At 47.5% G+C, this 17,700-nt stretch overlaps 1 protein-coding gene across 1 annotated transcript; it reads right to left on the bottom strand.

Moving 5' to 3' along the window:
- Positions 1-515: 515 nt before the first annotated feature.
- Positions 516-14,044, bottom strand: PABPC4 (poly(A) binding protein cytoplasmic 4). Its single transcript, XM_083879397.1, has 16 exons — positions 13,967-14,044; positions 13,108-13,676; positions 7,500-7,693; positions 6,961-7,076; positions 6,349-6,488; positions 6,079-6,173; positions 5,349-5,486; positions 4,660-4,755; positions 3,936-4,208; positions 3,607-3,694; positions 3,246-3,362; positions 2,573-2,700; positions 1,920-2,013; positions 1,696-1,826; positions 1,519-1,618; positions 516-717 (listed from the first exon to the last, which is right to left on the bottom strand). Exons 2-15 carry the CDS (start codon positions 13,298-13,300, stop codon positions 1,532-1,534), a joined length of 1,890 nt encoding a protein of 629 aa, XP_083735523.1. The 5' UTR covers positions 13,301-13,676; positions 13,967-14,044; the 3' UTR covers positions 516-717; positions 1,519-1,531.
- Between the last annotated feature and the right edge of the window lie 3,656 nt (positions 14,045-17,700).

Raw genomic sequence — 17,700 nt, 5'->3', positions numbered from 1 at the left:
ACTCAGCCACCTTTGGAGTATAAAATAGCAGAACCACTGAAGATCCAGCTGAAAATATAGAAATGTAAACAAAGAGCAGCCCATGACAAAAATGGAGCCCAAATCCTTGTACCCTTCACTTGAAAATACCTCTCCAACCCTTCTTACATCACTCTTTACAGTCATCAGCCCTTCAGACACTGCCCCAGGCATAATTTTCACACAGCTGCCTCAAAATACTCATTATCCAAAATTAGCAATCACAGCAAGTCAAATCCCTGCCTAATCTACTCCCCCCCCAATAACTGACCATCAGTTTAATTTCACAAAGACACACCATGTTTTTTTATCCAAGAGGGGAATGATGACAAACACAGTGCAAGTTTATTCCTTTATTGATAAATGTTTTCCAAACTTTCCAAACTGGATTGTTCAATTAAACACAAACTCACAAAAATACTTCCAGCCTAAAATCCTCAACGTCCTCTTTAGAAGACATAAGGGGCAGCTCTGTTCTGGCAAAGGAAAAGCTTTCAAACCCCCCACCCCCCCATATTCTGGTTTTGGAAACCTCAAGCTTCAGAGTTGGCTTTTTAAATAAGATCTTTAAGATTTAATTTACAAAATGCAATATAACTATGTGATACAATGCATGGCCTTGAGATCTGCAGGACAGTGAAGGATCTTGAAACATCTTGAGTTGATGCCTAGGAAGGGGCTATTTGGCTTCTTTGTATCCTGGAGGGAAAAAAGGGAGAGAAGTTACTCAGAGCATCCCTGCTCCACGCTAGGGAACATTCCAGAATTCCAAGGAACAAGGATTCCAGTATAATTGGTACAGAGAGGCTGCTCATGGTGGTCAGATAGTCAGAAATTGTTATTATCCACAAGAAACTCAAATTCTTTGCTAGACCACCCAGTGAAAATAAGAATGCTCATCATTCTTCACCAGCTTGAGTTGTGACATCTGATCACAAACAGCTTCACAGAAAGTGTTGGAGATGGCAATTCCAGACAACCCACAGGAAAATGGATCATGAAAAACAGGAAGAGGCATTCCAAGAATCAAAATCTTTATTCATAAATTATTAAGAGCCAACTCCAAACACAGGTGACACCACTTGTGTTAGACAGACCTATGCAGGGAAACATTTCCAACATTTATTATATCCTGAAGGCAGATGGTTTCCAGGATAAGGAATGGGCACTAAGAGCCTGTTTAGCCTCAAAATTGCCAGAGCTCCTTGTGGCTATTTCCCAGATTAGCAGTTCCACAAGACTCATCCTCAGCATGTCAGCTCCAAGGAACACCTCAGGGACTTCAACAACTTTAGATCCCTTAAATAAGCATCAGAATGAGTATTTCTAAAGTTCTACATAAGTATTCTGCTGGGAGAAACTACTGTAGGAGCTTTTTGTTGTTGAAGAGTGGACTATAACCAGGTAAGTGCTGGTCACAGACCCACATGAATTGTTCACTAACAACTGTGTTTTATTTACCCGTTCTGGAAGCTTTTCACTGAGGACTGAGACACTCACCAGTCATCCTGGTTCAAGAGGTAGCAGCAACCACACCCACTTTCTGGGCAGCTTCTTTCTTGGCTTGGTGAGCCTGCAGCACTGCCACGGCCTCCTCCACCTTGGGGACACAAATCCAGTGAGATTTTTCTCCCTTCCCAGAAGCCTCCCACACACAAAAAAGGAACAGCAGCTCACCTTGGACCGGAGGGACTCTGGAGATTCCAGCATGTGCAGCAGCTCCGAGTTGTCAATCTCTAGCAGCATTCCAGTGATCTTCCCCGCCAGGCTGGGGTGCATAGCTTGGATCAGAGGGAACAAACGTTCTCCTGAAGGAGAAAAAGGAGGTCAGACAGATAAGTTTTGATCTTTGAAACCTGAGGGGATAAAAAATGATGGGTGAGCAGTGGGGTTGTACTCACCCAGCATCTGTTTCTGCTCCTGGGGAGGGGCAGCAGCCAGCATGGAGGCTGTCAGTGGCTCCTGGCCCTGCACATGCACTGCGGGCTGAGGTGCCTGCAAAGGGCAGACAAGGATTTTGAAATAAGCATGATTGCTTCATATTTAGACAATTCAAAGACGTTCCCTCCTAAAACACCACCTTTGTGAAGCCTAGAGAACACCTCAGGATCAGAAAAGGGCTGGTTTGGTGCACAAACATTCCCTGCAAGTCTTGAGCTCAAAAAACTGGAATGCCACACAGTAACACTGTAAATATCTTACAAAAACTGGATCAAGCATCATGAGATGTTGAGAAAGCCAGGTGTGGATGGTGCTCTTTCTTTCAACGATACCCCAGAGAGAACTTGGCAAAGAGGAGAGAGACTTAAATGGTTGCAAAACTGGAACAAAGTACCAAGAAAAATATCCTTACAGCCAGTCTGGCTACGAAAGGGCTTGTGAGTACAAGACAGATAAACCAACCAAGATGCCCATGGCAAAGTCTCAACTGCCAGGTTTTTAAATTCCAAATTAGCACTGTCTGGGTCATAAAAGTAGCTTGAAGTTTCTATAAAAATACTTCAGAGCTGCATGTGAAACTGCAGGAACTTCCCAGCCCAGCCCCTGGTGGTACCTGCAGAGGTTGGACACCTGGGTGTGGGCTGCGGACACTTGAGGCGTATTTGTAAGGAGGGACAGCCCTGGGAGCAGGGGCAGCTACAGGAGGACGGGGAGCCAAATTCTGTGCTGCTGTGCCAACACCTGCAAAGGAAGGAGAACACTGACAACATGCAAACAAGTTGGGATGTCTGGTTTTAATTCTGAATTCAAACTATGCTCTGCTTGGTAATGCTTCTTTAGAAACCAAAGTGCAGCTGGCTACTTCAGGAAGGGGCTGTTCTCCCTAGAAGCAATCCATAGATCCACATCTTTTGTATTACAGCTGATCACTGGGGAAAAAAAAAAAAAAAAAAAAAAAAAAAAACAACCAACCAAATTTGGATGCTCTCCCCTGAAAGCAAAACCTGAAAGCTACAGAGATTTTTTTGAGTGGTGTTGCAGAGGTGTAGAGATGAGTCCCACACCAGGAAAGAAGAACTCATCTGGATTTCCACTGCTGTGCTGTAGCACCAAGAGCCCCCAGACCTGCACTGCACAGCAAGGAACGGGAATGAGGTGGGTGCTGGCTCTGCTCTTTGTAGACATCCCAGGTCTGACAATCATCTTTGGGAGTAAAAGTCGAGTCTCCACAGCACCCTCCTCCCTCCCAGAGAAGGGGAAAAGGCCAGGAAGAGACCCTTTCTTACCAACTCTCTGGGCAGCAGCGGGGAGGCCCCGGGAGGCCGGAGCATTGGCGGGGGCCAGGTGGCGCAGGGCAGGCCGGGGCCCCGACTGGCGCATGGCATTCGGCATTCCCTGGAATCCTAAAGGATGGAATGAGGGGAAATCCTCAGAAAGGAACCAGCTGGTAAAGCAGGACAGTCAGCTACAGGAGTGGTGCATGGGAAGAATAAAAAATAATCACAGAATATGCTGAGTTGGAAGCGACATACAAGGATCAGAGGCCCTGCACAGGAGCATTCTCACAAAGGAAAGAATTAATTGTTCTTGTTGGGAAGTACCACCCTCAAAGGGTTCTACAACCAAAACAACCTCTGGCACTCTCACCTTGAGGTCTCCCTCCTTGTTGCCATCGTGGGTTGGGTCTCATCTGTGTCATTTGGTTGGGTGCATAGTAAGTGGGTCTGCTCTGAGCCTGGAGGAAGATCAGATAAGCTCAGAGGCAACATCCAAGTGCATCATAAACATTGTTTACAATGTGTTTTGGCAGCCGTTGCCAGGACTCAACGCTCAGGTCAGATTAAGAGAGCAGGCAGCTGGCAAGTCCCAGAATTAACTCCACTGCTGCACCCCTCATTAGGGGTTGTTGCTTACAGGCATAAGAAAAGCTCAGTGAGATCAACACAGGTTAAAAAAAACCCACCACAGCAGCTCACCTGGGGCACAGCAGGCATGAAATACCCGCCAGCAGCAGGCTGGAACTGGTTGATGATGGTGTTGGCAGGCAAGGCCCTCATGCCAGCGATGCGCTGCATGTACTGGTTGGTGAGATGGGCCTTCCTCTCCTCCTTCCTCTGTGCCAGGGCCACATAGAGGGGCTTGGAGCCCACGATGCGCCCGTTCATCTCTGTCACAGCTTTGGTGGCCTCCTCTGGAGAGGAAAAGCAGACAAAGCCAAACCCTTTGCTCCGTCCATCTTCCAGCATCACCTGCAGTAAAGATTCCATTACTAATGGAGTACCAGTACAGCTGAGCTGAAGAATCTGTGGGGTTTTTTTTTAGATTTTTAGGTAGGACATAACTTGTTGCAGAGGTGTAGAGACAGGTTCTCATGGAGAGTCACCTGTCTGGATTTGCTCTGCGTTGCTGTCAGCACCATGTGTCCCCAGGCCCACACTGCGCAGTAAGGAATGGGAAAGATTTGGTGCAGTTCTTAATGCACAGAGGAAAGTGCCATTTCATGCTTATCACCTCAAGCAAGCATGTTTGCCACTTCCTCCATCTCCTTCTGGCAAGAGAATGAAATTTTCAGTAAAATCCCACTATTTACTAGCCAAGGTGTTTTCAGAATCACAAAAGCCACAGCCTTTAATCTCATGTCAGACAACAATTCCTTCTTCAGGCCTTCAAAATCCAAGTAACCCCCAAATCCCACAATACCTTGGCACTCGTTATTGACCCAAAAGGTGAGAACTCCTTCCTCAGTTTTTCATCATCTATAGTGTCATCTAGGTTTTTAATGTACAAGTTCACACCCTGGAAGGGAGACAACAGCATGACATTCACAACATTAAAAAAAAAAAAAAATCTTAAGCACATCAACTGTTACCCATCTGCCAGAGCTGTAATTTATCTGAAAATTCTTAATTTAGCATCACGTTCTTTCCACACCACCCAAAGCTGAAGGTGATATATGTTGCAAAGGCGTAGAGACAAGTCCCACTGTGGTGAAAGGAGCTTGTCTGGATTTCCTCTGCCTTCCTGTGGCATCACCATATGTCCCCAGTCCAGCACTGCACCTCAGGGAGTGGGGTAGTTTCAGATGCCCCCTCTGACACAATCCAGTTCTGCCACAAATTACAGAGAGCAGTGCAGAGTTGTGCTGTCTCTTCCCATCCCTCCAGGGATCCTCATTTGAAAGTCAAGAAGACTTCATGCCTGTTGTCTCACATCCTCCTAAATGCTTTCAGTAACAAGACCAAGCCCTGATGCCCCCCTTTTCCAGCAAATACCACAGAGACACCTCTGTGTTTTAACCCAGGATGTCTCACAGGACAATAACTACTCTGGTAATTCCTTCAACAGACCAGAAATAGTGCTTAAACTGAGAAAAGAAACAGCTTATTCACCTGGTACCGGCTGAGTCTCTCCTGTTTTAGCTGTTCAAACCTTCTTTTCAGCTCTGCCTGACGCTCAGCCTTCTTCTGTGCTCTGCCCACAAACAGCATTTTCCCATTGATGTCCTTCCCATTCATTTCTTCCACTGCCTGCACAGAGGGTTCAAGAGGAAACTCTCAGGTGCTGCAGCAGGACAGCCCCTGGTCCTGTCAGAACAGGACTGCCCAGAGCTGACGTTGTGCCCCTGCCTGTCAGTCAATAAATCAGAGTTTGCACGTTACCTTTGCACTGCTCCTGTTAACAACAGGCTCATTAAAGACAAGCTGAAGTTATCACACAGATCAAGCTGACACACCACAGAACTAACTTGGAAATTCATCCCCACCCTTTCTTGTAATTAAAACTACATTTTAACAAGCATTCCTGCTTAGAAAATACCATTTTTGAGCAGTGTTCTCGCTCTAGGTGCCCTCCTCCTCCTTCAGCCCTGCTCTGTAGTATTTCTTCAGCAATTAACATTCATGATTATACCACTGCACTCAGTGTCGATCTAGGAAACTGGAGGAATGCCAAGTTACCCTTGAATATCAAGCTATTAAGGTGCAAAAGGTTTCCAAGTTCCCACATCTACAAGAGGTCATGCCTGAGGCAGAATTTTCTTCCATTTCAGAAACAGGCTCCCAAGACAAACCAAGTTTTTCTTCTCTGAAGTTATCCAAGCAACATAAAAGTTGGTCCTACCTTGTTGGCCTCTTCATGCTTTTCAAAGCTTACAAAACCAAAGCCTTTTGATTTTCCAGTGGGGTCTGTCATCACTTTAACACTCAGAGTTTTACCTGTAACCAAGGGACAGGATTAGTAAAATACCAAAAGTATTTCAAGATTATTAAATTCCAGATAATAGCTCCAGTCCTCAGCCTTAAAGTGACCCAGGTAGGGACTACACAGTAGGACCCAAACTACCACATTTCATGAAATTCATAGCCTCAATAAAGGTATTTCTGTATTTACCGTATTTCCCAAAGAGCTCCTTTAGTCTTTCATCATCCATGTCATCCCCAAAGTTTTTAATATAGACATTGGTGAATTCCTTCGCCTTGGCTCCCAGCTCAGCCTCCCTCTCTTTACGAGACTTGAATCTCCCAACAAATCTGTAAGATAAAAAAAAACAAAACAAAAATCCCAATAAACAGATTGGTCTCAAGAGAAAAAAAATGTGTGACTCGTGGCGAGGCAAAAAAAAAAAAAAAAAAATGAGTGTGCAGTAGGAGCTGGGAATGGGGACAAGAAAGGGTGACAGCAGAGAACAACAAACAGCCCACAGACCAACCAGAAAAATCACCTGTGCTGTGGCTGGCCAAGGACTCCCACTGGCCCTAGACAGAACCCACCCCAGCCCACTTGCAGAGAGGTGGCAAATCAAGGCTTGGTCAGGGAAACCCACCAGTCCTGGAATGGAGGGGTAGCAGGCCATGGCTTGGGCAGGGTCACTCACCAGCCCTGGAGTGGAGAGGTAGCAGGCCAAGGCTTGGGCCAGGAGAACCAGTGCCTTGTGTGTCCCTGTTAATACCGAGATGCATCCCGGAGCATGTGAGCGCTGCTGCTGCCGCCTGTGACACTCACACTTTGCGGTCGTTGAGCAGCATGCCGTTCATCTTCTCGATGGCCCTATCTGCAGCATCCTGGGTCTCAAAGTGCACAAAGGCGTAGCCCTTAGAGCCATTCTCATCACACACCACCTGCAGGACAGGGAGCAAAGCCAGGTGTCAGCGTCCCTCCTCTGCCACAGGCCGGTGGGTGAAAATGCATTGCTGCCAAAGGCCAGCACAAGGCAGTTCCTGACAGGGGTCAGCACCAGGCAGACACCACCTGTGTGCCAGATTCCTGCACTTCATGACCAAATCTGATGTAATTTCAGCAATCCCTGAGCTTTTAGTAAATCTCTGTTTTTCAGAGATTCAGTTTTAACACCAAGGTGACAGGTTTGATCTCTGTAGGCACCATTCATTTTAAGACCTGGACTTGATGAGCCTTTTGTGCCCCAACTCAGAATATTGTGATTCTCCTTACACTTGGCAAGAAGTGTCCTTTTCACCACTTCCACTCAAATCTCTGATCACGTCCCCACCCTAAAAGAACTGGACAATGTAACCGCATCTCACCTTGCAGGACAAAATGTTTCCAAACGCCGAGAATGTGTCATAAAGTGCCTTGTTATCAATGGATTTGTCCAGGTTCTTGATGAAGACATTCCCAACCCCCGACTTCCTCAGGGAAGGGTCCCTCTGGGACCACATGATGCGAATGGGTTTCCCTTTGATCACATCAAAATTCATGGTATCGAGAGCTCGCTCAGCTGCAAGAGAAGCCAAGGACAGATTTCTGGGGTTGGTTAAAAAAATAAACGTTTCTATGGGATGGGGGATCCTTTTCACTGGATTTTACTCAGCTCATGGAGGCATCTGGGGTATTATCAGAGGCGATGAATGATTTTTTAACTCAATGTTTCAAGGGAGGCTTCGCAGCACAGTTACTAAGTATATAAGAGGTTTCAGAGACTTTAAATTTACATTATAGGAAGATATTCACCACCACAGCAAAATAGATATCAAAATGCCTGGTTTATTAGCTATATTCTGAATTATTATAAAGGTAAATTACCAAACCCAAAGAAGGAAAAGAAAAACAAGAAACTCTGGTTAAAAAAAAATAAAGTGACTGTGTGGCTGTTTTGCTTTTCATGAGGCTCACATCTCCCTATCCTCATTTCTATTCAGAGAGAAGGATCATCTCCCTGTCAGGTCAGGGAAAATGTGCACAAACACATGGCTGGCTGTGAGGACATGAGTCAGCCTCTACATAACTTATGTGGCCAAAAACTGATTCCCAAGCTACTCAAGCTAAAGATGACAAGAGTTGAGAAAATTCTAGGGGAGAAAAAAGTCTGTACACCCCATCTGATTAACAGGGAAGTGTTTATCTAAACTCTCAAAAGCCAGCACTGTCATTGTAACCTCACTGAAACCCCCCTCCACGAGGCTATTTCTGCTGCCTGCTGGTGTATTAAAAGGATCATTACATACACACATCAGGATCTTGTTCATAAAATTGAGATGCTTGCACTGTTCTGTGCCAGAAAACACGCCCAGCATGAAGCAAGCAGAGAAGAAAGAAAGACTCTTAATTCCCAGCATGAGGCAGGCAAAGAGATGGAAAGTCGTGCATTAAAATCAAGGAAAATTAACAGGGCAGAACCAAAGTATGTCAAATTCGTTTGGCTCAGTTCTCCCAGGCCACCTCCACCCTGTGGTATTTGCTGATTAGATTTCAGGAGCTGAAAATTCAAGGAAAAGACCAATCTGAACACCTTGCACATGACTTGGCTTGACCTGTGCAGCCTGAGTAACTACTCAGCATGTCGCAAAACTACCTCCAGGAATTCCAACAGAATATTTCCTACAAAAACCTGCACTCCCTACCCCCAATGCCAGCTTTCACTACTGCATGGAAGTTTCTCAAACTTTTTCGTCCTTTGAAATGTGTTTTTCTGTTCTTGCTGCTTTTTAAATTGAAGTGGGACCATCACTGTTCTCCCCACACACAAATCCAGTTGGAAACAAGCTCTGCCTGAAAAAAAAAATTGTAATTTAAAGGACTCCCAACAGCTCTGTTTAGACCGAGGTGTTAAATGCAATGAACTACCAGGCTAAAATGATTCCTCAGCTGCTGCTCCAAGTCCATGCAAGCCCCAGGTTCTTGCTGCAGTCCTTTCCTAGTGTAGGCAGCTCAGCAGACGACCCGGTGCAGCTCGTCAAATTTGGCAGTGTTTATTTATAGCAGGCAGAAGTCCTGCAGAAGCATGTGCTGGCAAGGGCACAAACCGTGTGGATAACACCATTTGCAGCAGGAGCAGGCTCCTGTTGGAAGGTGAGGAGCAGATTAAGCAGTGGCTGTAACCAGGGGGGAGCTGTGAAGGCTCCAGAGCAGTTAGCAAGTTCCTCCCGGTTCTTCCAAGCTCCCTGAGCAGATACTATTGCACTGCTCTTTCAACAGGTTGCTACTGTTCCACTCTATTATTACACCGCGCTCGAAATTCACCCAGACATTTCTAGCAGAGCGGTGAAAGCCCTACATGGATTCCCCGAGGGATGTGTGCCACACCCACAGGTGGAAATGCAACTCCACTACCACCAGGACCTCAGAAAACCTGCAAGGGATCTGCAAGAGTTCTGTGAATGACTCACACCAAGCACATCTGATTCATTTCCTTCATCTGAGCAAACACCTTCTCGTTTTCTTCTATTTAAGCCACAAAGCTTCAGCCATTTCGGTTCCTGTATCTGTTTCTCTCCCACTGGTTCCTGTCATCCTTCCAGCAGACTCAACTGCGGTTCACGCAGAACATTAAATACACTCACAGCCCCTTTCAGGCTTTCTTTTAATTTCATTTTCACCTGAACACTCACTGCAGTTTGCCTCAGGCCTCAAGGGCCATTAACCTCCCTTACAGATGGAGGGTTAACGCAATGCCGGAATTAGTGGCTGTGCTTGGAGCAGCATGGAGACTGATAACCAACCTCGTACCCCAAGATTCACCCCGAGAAACCCCAAAAAGGAGTTTTATTCTTCCCCAAACCTCCGGGTTCTCACTCAGGTCACTGAGCAAAAAAGTCCTGACAAGGAAAGCACACAGTGCAAATTTAGCCACTTGTTTCTTTAAAAAAGATGGGGCATATTCAAAATAATTAAATTCCTCAATCACTGAGGTTACAACAAAATGCTGCTGCAATGAAGCTTGTGTCAGTACCAACTCCTCCTTTTTAGCTTCACAGTTTGCCTTACACAGCTCCTTTACACTCCTTTCAAGGAGGAAAACAACTTTATCTATACTTTTCTACATAAACACATATCTATTCCCAGTCCTGGGATCCTCCTTAGTTTGGGAAACATTCTGTTTTTCCTACACTTTCAGAACACCTTATCTCTGCAGCCAAAGTCTCTCTGTTTCATTAACCTGAGTTGTCATTTCCTGACTGTCAGTGTTTGGAATTCAATTGCATGGAATGCGTGAAAAGAGAAATTCAGCTTGTTTGTTGAGTTTGTTTTCTTTCTCTTCTTCACAGTCAAAATTAATAAATATTAACAACCACCGCTGAGCCTGAACTAGCCAGAACTTTGAAGTGCTTCCTTACCTTGCCTATCACAGGATGACAGGCTCAGAATTCAGCATTCCCTAGTTACTACAGCAAGGAACTGCAATCAAAACCAGCAGAGCTCATTTTCCCTAAAAATAACCTCTCTGCAGCAGACTACTGCCCATTAGACGATACTTGTCCAGCATCCCTCCAGCAGCTAAAAAACTGTAAAGAAAAACACAAATTTTGGCCCAGTTTGGACACAGGAACATGGAAGTGCAGAGCTCAAGATGGGACAGTGTGAGCTCCTTGTGACCCTGAAATGGGGAACAGTTCTGGCTGCTTGATTTGCTCCGTGGACACAGGGGCAGAGTCCTGCTTCAGAACACACCAAAAAAAAAAAGTTAAAACATTGCTTTCTTCAGATTTACAAAGCCCGCACCCTTCAACCAAAGGTGCCAGGGAAGTGCAAACTATCATTTATCAACCTTTTAGCACCTTTCAAACATACAATGAAGTCTGCAGAGCACAAAGCCTCCCGATTACTGTAAGCACCTACTCTCAACCATAAATCCAACCCGATTCCTACAGTGCTCCCTTCTCAGCTTTTCTCAGACTTAGTGGGATGAAGCCCAAGTGCACTTCTGATTATGCATTCCTGGAAGAAAACACAGAATCCCTCCTCCTCTCAGAAAGCCTCATGCAGGCAAGTGCCACCTTGAAAGCAGTCCAAATTTCTGCATTTTACAACACAGATTATATTCTTCATAGTCAAGTTTGTTTTGCAGAGACCACAACCCTCTTCCAAATTATCTGTCCACGTCCTGCTGCATTACATGGAGTGCAGCAGCCGGGTTTTTTATTTCTGCAGGGTAACACACACTGCAGTTTGACAGGAGAAATTCAGAAATTCACGTCTCTTCATGGAGGCAGGAGGAGTTTCACTATTTCCCTGTCCCGATATTCACCCGACGATTAGGTTGAAACCACTTGACCTTCTAAGACCTACCAGTAACAGGACACCACTTACTTGCTCCAAGTATCAATTCAAGTCCAGGAGCTTCCTAAAATGTCTGCTGCCTCCTCAGCAGCCCAGAATGGTGCAACCTCCCCCTAAATTCCTGCCTATTTATTACTATAAAAGATTACCTTGGAATATGTTGGGAGGGTCCCCATTTGTACGAGGTGCAAAATGTTTCTGTTAAAGCACGTGGAACCAGCCACTGATCTCCTCTGAGATCACTCTTCTCTGCTTTGAGAGAATTTATCTACATTTCTGCACCCCAAAATCTCCCCAAAATTTATCTAATCCAAGCTGGAGTTCCTTGCTGGCTTTGTTTCTGCTGCTTGTTTTTATTTCTCTGGTCCTGCAAAATGAGATCAGAGCCTAAGGAAGGCAGGTGAGCTGGGATAACTTTGTTCAGCACATAAATGAACTAAGGTAATTTTGTAAGAGGCACTCAGGGCAGGATAGAATCACAAATACAGGCTCTCAGGTTCCTTCCTTCTCACTGAGAATCCTTAAAACACAAATACACTACCCAAAAAAAAAAAAAAAAAAAAAAAAAAAAAGCTTTTTTGAGAGAGCCATGAATGAAAAATGATGCAATGGGGTGCCAGTCAGCTTTTAATCAGCATGACAAGGGAAAGGATCAAAAGTGCTCAGTGTCAGATCACTCCAAGGAAATGGCATCAGAAAGAACTGCCCTGGGGTAGAGATGGAAGCTCTGCAAAAATATAAAGTAAGAAAAAACCTGCTACAGGCTAAAGGAAAGTTTACTTGTTGCTGAAGTCTGTGCTGTTGTAAACTGATTCTGAATTCAAGGGAAAAGCTCACTCTCTTCTCTACTTGGATGTCTCTATCACAGAGATGCTGTTAAACCCCAGCACGGTGCAATAAACTTGCAGCAGTCAGCAGGCAGAGCTCTGAAAACTGGGGCAGAAAACGCTGACCCATTTTCCTTCCAGAAAAGACGTGTTCCAAAATGACCTCTCCTGTCCCATCTTTCACATGCTGCTTCAGCTCTGCAACACCTGGCTCTGAGCAGGAAACAAAGTGTGAGGAAAAAAAAAGGAGAGTCTGGCAAGAGCAAAGCAAATGTGGCTTCTGCACATGAGACAATCTGCTTTCCACGCACCGAACAAGCCATTTTATTTCACTTTAAAGCAAGAACACCACTTCCCAAACTGAGAGGCGCATCCAGCTGCTTGAATATTGAATTCATTAAACTGTGAGTCTGTGGAGCAGCCACAGGATCAGTCACTTATAACTGAGCATTCAGCCAGGGCTGACTACTCTGAACTTTCTCTGCTAGGACTGGCTGCACAAATCCCCACAGAAACAGCCCCAAACTACCCCAGAATGAAGGGAAACACAGCGGGGATTATTTTCTTATGCAAGGAACAAACAAATCTCTAAAATTTAGTATCAGTGCAAGAAACAGGCTTGTCTAAAAGAGATGTTACTAAGTGCATTTACAGAGCATTTTATAGATACCAAGCAGTAAAAAATACTCTTGTTGCAATCACCAGAAAGCGACGACTCACCCTGTAACGCTGTGTTGGGCAGCTACATGGCAACACGTGAATTAGTGGGGGGAAAAAAGCCATGGATGTGGCTGCAATTGTCACTTACCATCTGCGGGCTGCTGGAAGTTGACGTAGGCATAGCCCAGGGAGCGGCGGGTGATCATATCCCTGCAGACCCGAATGGACAGTACGGGGCCAGCCGGGCTGAACTTCTCATAGAGCATGGCCTCGGTGATATCGGGGTGCAGGTCCCCCACGTACAGCGAGGCCATGGGGTAACTGCTGGCGGCTGTGTTCATCTTCCCCTCGGCGCTCTCAACCACGGGGGGGTTTCACTTGGGGTCTCTCAAGTCAAGCCTCTTATAAATATTAATTCTGGGGGAACACTCAAGCTCTTAATTAAAGCCTAAGCTGCCCGGCGGAAGCTTGGGACGAGGGGGCTGGCGGCAGGGTAGGCACCAGGACACAGAGCAGCTGGAGAGGGTCGTGCAAGCTTAAAAATCAGCAAAAACACCCCAAACTTAAGCCTCCTGGACAGCAGGGATCGTATGAGACGCCAAAATTCATACGCCGGCCCCCGAGCGCTTTGAGGCAAAAACCTCCTGAACACCAACGTCTCTTATTTTTTTGCTTGGATTTAGCCCAGATTCTGCAGAGCGGCGGCCCGTTGATTTTCTGAGGAAATAAAAAAAATTAAATAAATAAATAAATAAATAAATAAATAAAGCTCTAACATACATGAATATAACTACCTCTTTTAAAACCGGCTCGGCTAGATAGCCTAAAGGTATTATAAATAAACCAGAGCGGCTGTGGCGGCGCGGCACGCGGCGGCCTGAGGGCGGGCGGGCGGACAGGGCGCGGCCGCCGCGCTCTCCCGGCGCACCGCGCTCCCCCGAGCCCTCCCTACCCCGCCATGCCCAACCGGGGCGGGCTCGGCGGCACCGGGCCCGACCCGAACTCACGCGGTGCGGCCGCGGCGAAGGGAGGGGCGGCGGTTCCGAGCGGCGGCGGCGGGCGGCCCTTTATAGGCGCCGCGGCGGCGCGAGTGGGCCGCGGTGCCACCGAGAGGAGGCGGCCGGGCCCGGCCCGGAGCGCCCCGCGCCGCACGCAGCGCCCCCCAGCGGGCGGGAGGACCCGCCCGCCTCCCGCCATTTCGGGGCCGCCGCAGGAGAACGCGTTGGGAATGGTTGAAGTTAATCGTTGTTGGAAATGGTGCGGCTTCCCTAATTAGTTTTAGGATAATAAAGGCAAGGAGATGATGGAGGGGATCCGGCAGAGGGAACAAAGTTGCTTTTGAGGTCTGGAGCATCGGGAGGGCAGACTGCGGGAGCCGGGCCTGGTTATTCTGGAGAAGGGAAGGCTGAGAGGGGATCCCATAAATCCATAAAATATTTAAAAAGGGGTGTCCGAGGATGGTTCCAAACTATTCAGTGTTACCCAGCAAGGAGCAATAGCCATAAGCTAAAACACTTCAACGTTTAGGCAGATTTGGGGACAAACAATCCTCTGTGGGCAGCTGGCAGAGAGATGGATCCACAGCAACAAACCCCAGAAGTTTCTGGTGTTGTTTTCCCTCCCACCCCATCTTACATGTGCAGATGTCTCACAGGGCAGCTCGGTCCCACCATAAAACACAAAAAAATCCAGGGAAGTCTCCTGGGGAGAGCTATGCCATGGGGCTGGGGCCAGGGCTGAGGAGCAGAGGTCGAGCAGAGGAATGCACCAGGAGAGCAAACAATTCCTGTGGGATCATTCTCACTGCTCCGAGCTCTGCTTTTGGAGGTGTCGCTGTCAGTGGGATGAGGAGCGGTCAGAGCTGCAGCTGTTCTCACAACCTCCTTCTCTTCAGAACATCATTTTTTCCTCAAATAAGCACAAGTTCCTGCGGCACTGTGCCAGCTCCCATCATGGGCTGCCCTGGAGCACGACCAAGGGTCCTGATGTCTCGCCGTGGAAGCGAGCTGTCAGTCCCTCTTCTCAGGGTGAGGCTTAAACAACCCCCAACAGCAAGCTGCTGGAATAGGAGCAGGATCCACCCCCTCTGCTGCTGTCCCGTGGCTTCACGCTCACGAGATCAGCTCCAGGGAGACCCGTAATTATCTATTTCCAGCATCTTCAGCGGAGCGTGAGGACACGGCAGTGCAGGATTCAGTGATTCATCAGTGACCTTCAGGCTCCATGGCTGTCCTGTTAAGGGGGATTAAGATAGTCTGTAGACACTGGTTAGCTGAGCATTGTGGATTTTCAATTGTTAAATTAACTTTAATTGGCTTTAAAAGCATGACACAACGCTATCATAAAAATGGGATATGACATCTTCCTCTTCACTGCAGTGGAATATTCAAGAGTAGCAGAATAAAGGTTAAAATAGCGAAGCAAGTTGTAGCGATTTGCAGTATTTTCTGCCTTGAAAAACACAAATGGCACAAATCCTCCTCCTCTCGGTCTCATCACTCTCCAAACAGCTGCAAGGCCGCACTGGTGGGATCACACCTGCCACTGTTTTGTGCTTGGTCCTTCACAGCTGGCACCTCCTCCGCTGGGAAACCAGGGACTGACACAGGCATGTCGCTGTGGGAGCATTCAGCTCCTGCTTTGACAGCTAAAGTCAAAACACAGCTCAGCTCAAAGAGCGTGTTTCCACATAAAACGCCCTTTGGCTGCAGCAGCCGCTGTGGCTACGCTGCAAACGGCTCTGATTTGAAACATATTTAGTGACATTTGTGTTCCCTCCCAGGGGACTCTGTGCAGACAGCCACAGTGTCCTGTGTCCTGCTCGATCCTTTTCACTCCCCACAGGGACTGACGGGCAGGGGGTACAAAACTGCCCCAGGGACGCCACTGCTCTTGGTGCCCTGAACACACGAGTGCAGCTGCTCCTGGCGACCAGCGATACCTGAGATCCTCCCAGCTGGCTTTATCAGGACCTTCAGCAGCGCCTGGAGCAGAGGGGACATCTGTTAATGGCTTTATCTGGCCAATCCATCCCCACCGATGGTGCTGGTGGGTGACCCATGGGTCGGTCCTCCAGGGTCCTCCCAAGCTGCTCTGCTGCCGTGTGTCTGAGCTGTGCCCCTCAGTCGTTGATGGTCACTCTAAAAGACCGCCCAATTCTCAGCATCGATGGCGGGTTTTCAACCAAATGCTGCCCTCCGTTTAGGATTTCTCATCGGCTTTAGGATTTCACCAGCAGATGGCAGGGCGGGATTGCTCCACGAGCAGAAAGGAAGGAGAACATTTCGCCCAGAGCAGACAGCAGCAGAACTGAGATAAGCAGCATTTTTCATGCAGGGGAATTTGGGAGAGCAGGGCTCGCTCCTGGAGCACCTGCTGATCTGCACACGGCAGATCTCCCACAGCCTGGGAGTGTCCCTGTCCCCTCCAAGCTCGTTCATCAGGACCTTGTTTTGTTCCCGCCGTGTTGGGGTGGGAGCCTTTTTTGACACCACTGTGCCCCCCCCGCCCACGCCTTCCCACAGGCCTCTCCATCAGGATTTTTTTGCCTGAAGAACAAGGATGAAGGGAGTGCACGGACAGTTCGGGGATTTCCCCTGCAGGTTAGATCAAAAGTTGCCAGGATGTATTAAGAGTTTAGACTAAAGAAGACCCTGGGGAAGGAAAAAAAAAAAAAAAAAAAAAAAAAAAAAGCTGCAGTCCCAAGGTACTGCTCTATAATCACCGTGTTGCTGTGGGGAGAAAACCCCAAGGCCTGAACCGATGCCCTTCCACCCATCCCAGCTCCCGTTTGATCCGCAGAGATCAGGAAGAGGTTGTTGTTTTTTCTCCACTGTCTCTGCTTTGTTTTAGCACTGTAGCCCGCGGGGCCGGTTTGTGTGCCTGCCTCCCACGGAGGGTAATTTGGTTCCTCTCCCTCTGGCCGAGGCCACACCAGAGCTCCCTCCAGCCGGGTCAGGGCAGCCCAGGCACCAGCGGGACGACCCGTCATCAATAGCCCTATTATTGCTCTTGAAGTTTCTCCCCGCTTCCAGACGGATGCTGCATTACTCCATCACAGCTGCAGTTGCTCCCTTCCAGCAATTCCCCACACAGCACTTAAGGAAGGGATTTATGGGCGGTTTTGAAAGGCATTTTGCAGCGAGAAGGAGTTATGGGAAAGGAAGTTGAATTCCCACCATTCCCCAGTAAAGTTCTCCCAAGCATCTTTCACGAAGAGGGATCATTTACTGGTCCTTTCCTCCAAACAGAGACAGGCTCTCAGCTGTGGCTCTTTGTTTAGTCCAGAGTTTCCCAACAGCGAGATGCCACAGGGGTTATTCTGGTCCTGGCTGCAAAGGGTCAGGAGACCAGGGCAAGCCCTCAGTCTGGCTGCTAGGTTCTGCCGGATCCCATCTGTTCCCTGACACTTGTAGACCCTAAATTATATTATTTCTTCTCAAGTGACAGATTATTGCCAATCTCAGGGCAAGCCTTGGTGAATACCTAGCTGATTTTGACTTGTTTTCCAAAGTAAAAAGTCTTGGGGCCAGAATGACCAAGAGCTATAAAACAATCAGAGGGGATGTCACCTGAAAAGCTGCATCTTACCTGTTCTTTTTTGAAGCTTTTCAGGAATCAAAACCTGCCACAAAACTACTCATCAATGACTTTCACAGGTCCCTTCCATGATCCAGGCAGGCTGGATGAGCAGATCGGATTCACTTCAACACCACATTTCACAACCAGGAAAGGGGTTTGA

The sequence above is a fragment of the Zosterops lateralis genome (genome assembly GCF_965231275.1).
Source record: "Zosterops lateralis genome assembly, chromosome: 28".
NCBI lineage: Eukaryota > Metazoa > Chordata > Aves > Passeriformes > Zosteropidae > Zosterops > Zosterops lateralis.
The sequence above is the reverse complement of the archived record's forward strand: the minus strand, read 5'-3'. Positions and strand labels throughout refer to the sequence as shown.

Coding starts and splice junctions, on each gene's coding strand:
- PABPC4 (XM_083879397.1), bottom strand. CDS start 13,300: ATGAACACAGCCGCCAGCAGTTACCCCATGGCCTCGCTGTACGTGGGG. Junction 7,077..7,499: donor GAAACATTTTGTCCTGCAAG/GTGAGATGCGGT, acceptor CCTGTCCTGCAG/GTGGTGTGTGATGAGAATGG. Junction 6,489..6,960: donor CTGCTCAACGACCGCAAAGT/GTGAGTGTCACA, acceptor TTTATCTTACAG/ATTTGTTGGGAGATTCAAGT.